The sequence below is a fragment of the Fringilla coelebs genome (assembly GCF_963513975.1).
Source record: "Fringilla coelebs genome assembly, chromosome: 9".
Taxonomy (NCBI): domain Eukaryota; kingdom Metazoa; phylum Chordata; class Aves; order Passeriformes; family Fringillidae; genus Fringilla; species Fringilla coelebs.
Genome location: NC_140067.1, coordinates 27,241,608 through 27,250,112, shown reverse-complemented (window position 1 = coordinate 27,250,112; position 8,505 = coordinate 27,241,608). Strand labels below are relative to the sequence as shown.

Below are 8,505 nucleotides of genomic sequence, written 5' to 3'. Positions count from 1 at the left end.
AAACATTTTCTTTTTCTTTCTTTTGCATTAGGGTGGTTTTTTTTTGTTGGTTTTCTTGTTTTGTAGGGAACCTTGGCCCAGAGGTCTCCACGGGTGTCTGTGATGCCAGCATCCCCGGGCAGGTGCCAGGTCCTTCCCAGGCAGGGGGTGAGACGGTGCCTTGGCGCCGCAGCAGACACGAGGTGCTCGTGGAGAGGCCCCAAGGAGACCTGCTGGGTCTGCAGGGCCTGTGCTCTGGGCCCCCACCAGCACTGTGTGCAAGGCTACGGCTGCAGGATGGATCACGGGGGATGCAAAGGCAAAGGTGCCAGTAGAAACCTCTTAAAAAGACTACAAAAGTTAGGGTGGCGAGGAGGCCGCCTCCGGGGCATCCTTACAGTGGGTTAAGCACCTGCTCTGGCGGGACCAGCAGCTGCCTCTGGCCAAGCCACACCCCCTGGGCCACTGGCACACCTCCCCAGCCACCTCCGTGGTGGCCACAGTGGCATTGTCCCCGCACTCGGAGCCAGTCTGCGCTGCACGAGCCATCCCTCCTCCTTAGTCCCACTGGCATCCTCCATCCGCTCGAGCCCTGTGTCTCTTTGGCCAGTTGCTGGGTGTACCATGGAAGCACGCAGTTGGCACTAAGGTAAGGCCTTGATTTAAATTTCTAGGGTGGTTCTTTCTCTCTCCTCCCCAGGAAGTCTGTCCTGCCAGCCCCCTGGCGCCGAGGCGCGAGCGCTGCCGGCCGTTAGCTGCACAGCTTGCCCGTCTCCTGCTCCAGGGCGTTGGGCAGCTTGGCGTTGAAGGCTCTCAGGGAGGACTGGATCCTCGCCACCTCGTTGTTGGCCAGCTTGAGCCGGTGCCGGAGCAAGCAAGTGAAGAGGTCGAGGCGGGTTTTGCCAGGGGGGGAGAGCCTGTTCACCCGGTCCCTGATCTCCAGCAGCTGCAGCATGGCTGAGTCCTGGGAGCCCTGGGTGTAGGGGTAGTCCAGCTGCAGGATTAGGTCACGGATAGCGTCCGGCTCAAAGGGCAGGCTGTAGCCAAAGACTTGCAAGCTGTTGATTTTCATGTAGCCTAGGTTCTTGGAGGGGTCTGACATCTCCAAGGGTTCATAGTAGATTGTCTCGTTGGAGCTGTCATCCAGAGACTTGATGCGGCTCCGCAGGTAGACGTGGACCGTTTCAAAGAAGGTCTTCCACTTGTTGCCCAAGGTGATCGTCCAGTTTTGGCACTGGGCAGAGGCATCTACGGTAGTCCTTTCCCAGTCTGGGAAGCTGCCCTCGTTGACAGGCATGAACCAGCTCTCTGAGTGGCTTCCCCCAAAGGGGTTAACATAGATGGCCATGACAGGCTCCAGGGTGCTGTTCTTGGTGAGGCAGATCTGCAGAGAGAGGGCCAGCATGACGTGAACCAGCCCGGGCTTGTACTTGTTGCTCTTCAGGGTCAGGAGCATGCGCTTCCTCCAGGAGGGGTCGAACCAGCTGCCCAGGCGCATGTCGTTGCTGATGAAGATGGAGTGCACCTCGATGCGGCTGTCCCGCTTCTGCAGGAGGTACTTGAGCTCCAAGTCCTGCAGGTCGGTCTCCAGCCCCAGGTAGTGCTCCAGGGAGTCGGCCACCTCAGGGCGGCAGAAGCCCTGGGTGAGCGCGTAGCCGTGGTGGCAGGTCCCGCAGCGGGTGCTGTTGTCCTGGTCGCAGCTGGCACAGGCTGGCCCCTCGCCCAAGGCACACGGTATGGAGCCCTGGCAGGAGGGCTGCTCGGAGGGACAGGTACAGCTGTGGCTTTCTTCCAGGAAGGTCCCAGGCACGGCGGTCTCGCTGCAGTACAGGAGCGACTGTGCGCGGCTCCACCAGTAAGGGAGGGACCTGGTGCAGGGCAAACACAGAACGAGGCTTAGATGGCATCTTTTGGGATGTGACTGGCTTTCCCTAAGGATGGAAGAACTGCCCACCTCGTGTTTGTTTTCTGTTCTGCTGGTGGCCCCCCCATGAACCCATTTTTCACCTTCAGGTCTGCACCTGATCTCTCAAGGCCACATTCCAAGCTGGTACAGCCACTCCTGCTGCCTGCTCACCCCCTCCGAGGTGGGAGCTTCTCCAGCTGCAGCCGCAGGGAGGTAGCCCCTGGCTGTGAGCCACCCTTGGGACACAGGGCAGTGTCCCCAGCAAGGGCTGCCAGGACACCCTACCTCTCCTTGGGCAGCTTGAAGCGAGGCTGGCGGTGGCAGCGCTTGCTGAGGTTGAAGAGCCGCCGGATGAGCCGGTAGGTTTTCCTGGAGAGCAGCTTCAGGCTGGTGCCCAGCTGTTGGTAGCGATGCTGGACATCCAGATCCATGGTCCAGAAGTGGGAGATGGCTGTCCTGTTCAGGAAACGGTCCATGGGGAGTCTTTTCACCAGGGCCTGAAACTCCTCTGTGGGGAGAGGGAGATGGCATCAGGGACTCCGGAGAGCAGGCAGTGAGGGGGGAGCTGAAATCAATCTCCCTCCACCCGAGCTCTTCATGGTGAGAAGACCACCCTGGAGACCCAGCACCCAGCCTGGGCTGCTCTCAAGGGGAAGGGGCCTCCCCAGCCTCACCTGACTCCTCGAACTGGCTGTGGTGGCTCTCCCAGGCTCGCCCGAGCTGGGCCAGGCTGCTCTCCAGCGCCTGGATGTCGGCCTCGGGGCAGTTGCAGCGGGGGAAGGCGGGCTGGCACTGGCAGCGGCAGTCGCTCCGGCGGCACACCAGCTCCCCGGCAGAGCCGCAGGCGATGTAGCTGAGGGCCGCGGCCACGAACCTCTCCCGCAGGTAGGAGGGGAGCACAGTCTGCAGCCCTGGGGAGGGAGCAGCCCCGAGAGCATCAGGGCATGCACGGAGCCCCTCAAACATCACCTGGGCGAGAGGGCACCAGCCTCCCCCCTCCCCGGGCTCCCACCCTCGCATGATTAACATATCAATTTGCTGTGGAGCCGCTTGTCTGGGCTCTGCATCGATCTTGGCTCCTCTTGGCAGACAAGCAACAACCTCATCCTGCCCAGCTTTCATTATTTTCCTCCCCTCTCCTCCCCAACCCTGAAATTAGAAGCAGCATCTCATGCCAGCATCCTCCCCTACAAACCCCCGTGTACCCACGAGCGTCCCATGGTAGCACTTGACCGCCCCCACATCCCCACGAGCCCAGTCCTACCTTGGAGCTGCACTTTGTTCTCAGGGCTCTGCACCAGGACAGAGCTCACTGAGTCCAGGTTGTCATAGTTGCTGCAGCCGAGTGGCCCTGTCCGTGTTTCTGTCACCTAAAGTGGGGACACGAGGTGGTCAGGGATACAGGAGGGGACACAGGGTGCCCTACCTCGGTGAGAGCACTGCAGATCTGACCGGCTGGCCGAACCCCCCCTCCTCATAACAGGTCGCTGGTCGGAGAGGAGAACTAATTATCTGCTAATTAGCTTGTTGACAGGCGGCAGCCCGCTGAAAAATGTGCCTTTATTAGCGTGCCCAATTTCCCATAAATAATGGGAACGTGTTAACTTTCCCGGCTCTCTCCTCGTTGGTTGATGCCGTTTTAGGTCGGGCCAGCTGCCCTGGGGAGGCCGGGGCTGCTCTGTCCCGGCGCCGGCCCCTCCTCGCCCCCTGGCCTACCTTGATGGCAGCCGTGGCGATCTGGATGTGGTGCAGCCGGCGCAGGGTGCTCTCCCGGTCGATGAAGTAGGAGGCTGCCAGCTGGTGCAGGGTCTCCAGCGAGACCCCCGAGCTGTTCCCAGCCCCCGCCGCGGGCTCTGCCCTCCGGCTCAGCTTGCGCTTGTCCACAAAAATGGTCAGGGACTCCTCTCCTGGGGGGACACGCGATACTTGTGGAGGCTGCTGGGCTCCCCCCATTCCCTTTCCTGGCCGTGCTCCTCCTGCAGGGCTTCTTTCCCCACTCTCCCTCCTTGCGTGAGGGGCTGAGCAGGACTGAGCAGCCCAGCACTCACCTCCCAGCGTGGCAGCCAGCAGGAAGTGTGTCCCATACTTCTTGATGAGGCTGTCGGTGATCTGCTGCGGGCTGGGCCGACGCCCCAGCAGTCGGATGTTGCGGATGAATTCGGGGGCCAGGGGAAGTGGAAGGCTGAAGAAATCTTTCCTCTCCAAGGCCAAATTATTCACCTTCCAACGGGCAAACTCTCTGTGGGAGGAGAGCAGCAGTGGGGAGAGGGTGTGAAGGGGGTCTGGCCATGGCACATGCATGCTCTCCTTCCTTATGTCCCTGATTTCCATTCAGGACAGGTGGAAAACTCAGGTTAGAATCATCCCGACCTCCCCACTGGAAGTGAAGGACCTGCTGCCAGCTATGGATCCAGCCAGGACAAAAGCACCGTCCCTCCCTAAGCCATTGATGGTGATAAAGAGCTACAAGCAGCGGAGATGCTGCTATTGATTAATCCAGCACCTCCGGAAGGCATCAATCACAGCCCAGGGCAGGGCTAGAGCCTTTTCCAGCCCTTTGAGCTGGTTGCAGCTCTTCCCTCCTCCAGCCCTATGCCTACAGATCCAAGTGAAAATCCAGCATCTGGGGGTATCACGGTGTTAAACATCAGCAGCATTTTGTGGGAAGCTGGAGGTGTTGGGATGTGGTGGGTCCCCTCAGAGCCCCAGATGCTGTGAATGTGCCACCCAGCCTGTCACTGCCTCCAAAACCCCACAGCCTCATAAACAACCAGCAGCAAATTTCAGCTTAATCTTTGGCATTTGGCTCTAATTAAAACTAGGCTGTGCCTCTCAGACAGTTTTACCAGGGCTGGCTGGGAAAACAGGGAGAGGGAGGGAGAAGTGGATGTGTGCAAAGCAGCAGCTGCTGGGCTTGGCAGATGACAGGTTGCCTCCCACCATGACTTTTGGGCACAGAAGATGGGATGCAGGGGCCAGCAGCAGAGCTGAGGATGAGGCAGGGGGGGATGCTGCCTCTCCCCTTGCACACACACACTCCCTCGGGGCTGGGGTGTCAATTTCCCCCCTTCCATCCCAGAGGCAAACAAGCCCCAAAGGCTGATAGCAGGTTCTCTGCCTCTGAGGAGGTGTGAGCCAGCTGCTGTCCCTTTGGCTGCTCCTTCCTGTCCCACCACCGTCACCAGCAGCATCCCTGGAGGATGCAGGTCCCACGGCATGGCAGCATCAGCGCACAGGAAAGGGGAGAGGAGCTCCCTGGGGGTGCTGGGCTGCAAAACAAGGCTGCAATCCCAGCACCCACGTCAGCATTCCCAAGAGCCAGCATTCCCAAGAGGCTGTGGTCAGGCTTTGCTTTGCAGATGGAAGCCCCCAGGGCTCAGCACCAGTGGAGAGTGGAAGGGAAAGGGCTCATTAGCCAGAGGTGACAGCCCCAGTTAGGTCCAGGAGGCGGTGGAGTGGAGTGCATGTCCCACAGAGGCTGTCATGGGGTGGCCCTTTGCTGTGGTGAGTGGACCCCACTGCTGCCAAACCTGGTTCTCTGCTGGCAAGAAACCCCCTCCAGCCTCAGCCACCATGCATTTAGCATCCCAAAGCAGTCCATGGGCTGATGGCACTGGGGACATGCCAGGGGGGTCAGTCCAGGGTGGCTTTTCTCAAGTCCCAGCAGCATCCCAGCCCCAGAGGACTGCCAGTCTAGGCAGGTTCAGCAATTTGGCACAGAGACATCTTTGTGCACAGAAAAAGGACAAAGGAGCATCTTTGTCCAAAGGGCCTGGAAGGTGGACACCACGTGCACATTGCCCCTTCTGCTGTCCCCAGCTTCCATCTCGGGGCAGGAGATCAGTAGGTGGAGGATGTCCAAAGGGACTGGAGTACACGAGACCCATCCAGCCCAGCGGGCTATGTGCCTCCTGCCATAAGGGCTGACTCCATCTCAACCTGTGCACCAAACCCCTCCCATCTCAGGGCAAATCCTGCCTGGAGCCCAGCCTGGCCTCACCACGAGCATCCTGTGGGTGGGGGGGAGCTGCTATTACATTCCCTGGAAAAGCAGCATCTCACATCCACCCAATGGACAGCCTCCTCCCAGACATGGGGGTCTGCTCACGTGGATTAGAGAGGGTCTGTGTCCTCTTTGCCATGCCCACCCAACCCCCCAGCTCCTCACAGCCTCTCACCTGTAGATCCTGTACCTGGTGGTGAAACCCTGCCGGTAGCGCTCCATGAAGTCCACGTACTCCTGAGCTCGGTAGAAGGGTCCCCGGTCGGTGAGGAGCCAGTCGAGAGGCGCCCGGGCCGAGGGAGAGGAGGATGAGGAGGAAGAGGAGGGCGTGGCGGGGGCGGCATGGCCCTGGGGCACGGCGCTGCCCGCCCCGCCGGCCGCTCCCCAGCGGCAGCAGGCGCTCAGGGCCAGCAGGGCCAGCGGCCACGGGAGCATCGGCGGGGGCCCGTCAGCACGGGGGAGGTCCTGCCGCCCCATCCTGCTGCTGCCCGGCCGGCTTCTTCATTCTCTCACCCCGCGGCAACCCTCCGGGACAGCCCCGTCCTGCAACGCCAAGCGGGGAAGCCCGTGAGGACCGGATAGAAACCGGGAGCAAGCTTTGGAATGCTGCCTGAGATGCTGACAGGGGGAAAGCTGCGCTCCAGGGAGAGCCTGGTCATGCCACAGGAAACAGGAGTTTGTGGGGCTGGAGTTCAGTGAAATCCGGGCTGATGGCTGTCTGAGGAATTTCTGGCTTTTTCTTAATGCTTTTCTCTGCTGTACATCAGCCTGTCAAGCTGAGCTTGCTGCTGTGGGCTGCCCTGCACCCTGAGTTGTGGGGACCAATGTCACGAGCATGCAGTTCATTTCAGGTGGGGCTAAAATATTATAATCATGGGGAACTGCAAAAATGAGCTTCTCCAGGTAAGGACTGGATCATGTGTGGTTTATTTTAGACTTGTCTTTGTGTTGGATGGATGGATGGATGGATGGATGGATGGATGGATGGATGGATGGATGGATGGATGGATGGATGTCCACTCCAAAGCTGGCTATGGAAGAAGTGTTTTTAGCGCAAAGTAAAGATGGAGTTTTTCTGGCAGCAGCAATCACAAGGACTGAATTTGCCAGTGAAAGTGGGAGATGGGGATCTGTAAGGCCAAGGCCAGGTGTGCTGTGAGGCTACAACAGCTGTTTGCCTCAAAACAGGGACCCCATTGCTGCAGTCTGCCAGGGAAGATGGTTTTTGTTCCAGGAAGGTGGCTGGAGCCCAAATGCCCATCCCTGCTGAGCTCACACCAACCCTGTGTTCTCCCAAACAGGGCTTTGCTGGATGAATCATCATGCTTTAACATGTAATAATATGTTTTTTCAATTTTTTTTCTCCCTCTCTACTATTTTTAAACCCTTAAGGGTGCCCTTTGATTACACTTTCTCAGCTTCTCGCTCAGCCCTCGAGGCTGGGGCCCTGTGAATTTTAAACAAAAGCTGAGACTTTCACATCACCAGGCTGGGCTGCCAGGGCAGTGGGGTGGGCAGGAGCAGCAGGCAGGGTTTCTGTCCCCCCACACTCTTTTCTCACGTGTCACCCTGGTTTTTTGCAGCCTGGCAGGCAGCCACATGACAGCCCAGTCACTGCCTCCTGCCCCGTGGAGTCCCCCACGGCCAGGATGTGACCAAATCCTGGCCCAAACCTGTCCCATGCTGGGGTGGGGGGCAGGCAATGCCAGGGTGGTTTCCTCACTCTGTGCCTCAGGTGTTGGAGGGGGCATCTGTCACCCCCAAAACATGGCAGGACCCAATGCCAGAGGCTCATGGAGCTGCCATGTGTAGGTGGTGGCTGAGCCAAGGCATTTGGCTGCCCCCTAACCCTCTCTGCCTGCAACCAAAGCCGGGCAGAGGGCAAGCAGGCAGATGGGATGCAGAGTCTGCACCCTGCTCCCCTCCCCAGGAATATCTGCTGGTACAATTAAAAATTGATGTGGCCTGGGGACCAAAGGGATCCTCAAAGCCCAAGATTAACCCCCCCAGGTCCATGCTGCCTGCAGCCATGGGTCCTGCTGCTGTGTCCAGGAGAGAATGGAGGGAGCCAGGGTCTGGCAGTAAACCTCATGGATGGTTTAGATACTGACCATAGGCTAAACCCTCAGTGATTTGATCCCTTTCCCACACAGCAAGGAGGAAAGCAACACTCTGGATCTCAGCTGAGAAGCTGAGGGAGGGTAAAGCCTCCTGGAACAGCATCCTGCTAAACCCTGCCCATGGAAACACACTGCTTGTAGCATTAAATATGGCTGTGACAGCAAAACACCTTGTTTAAATATCTGGTGTACTGGGGCTCTGCCTGTTGCCTCACAAACAGGCTTGGCACACCCTGTCTCCTTGTCTCCCATCAAGATCCATGGGTTTTAAGTGGCTCCTGACCCAGCTCCAGCTGAGGTGGGGCTGGGCAGGGGCTGCTCCCTGGCTGTGTCCCTCTCCCCCCTCCCTCCACACGGGTCTGTATCAGCCTGGGTCTTACAGGGGATGTCAAAGGGGGTTTTAAGTTGTTAAAGGAGATGCTTTTCCACAAGTGCCATGGGACACTGGCCTCATCCATCACCACTTCACACCACCACAGACTGGTTTTGCATCAGAC

At 58.9% G+C, this 8,505-nt stretch overlaps 1 protein-coding gene across 1 annotated transcript; it reads right to left on the bottom strand.

Annotated features, from left to right (window-relative positions):
- Positions 1–730: 730 nt before the first annotated feature.
- BRINP2 (BMP/retinoic acid inducible neural specific 2) lies at positions 731–6,365 on the bottom strand (the record flags this gene model as incomplete). Its single annotated transcript, XM_084211811.1, has 7 exons — positions 731–1,847; positions 2,171–2,393; positions 2,560–2,796; positions 3,150–3,255; positions 3,602–3,792; positions 3,934–4,124; positions 6,064–6,365. 7 exons carry the CDS (start codon positions 6,363–6,365, stop codon positions 731–733), a joined length of 2,367 nt encoding a protein of 788 aa, XP_084067937.1.
- Between the last annotated feature and the right edge of the window lie 2,140 nt (positions 6,366–8,505).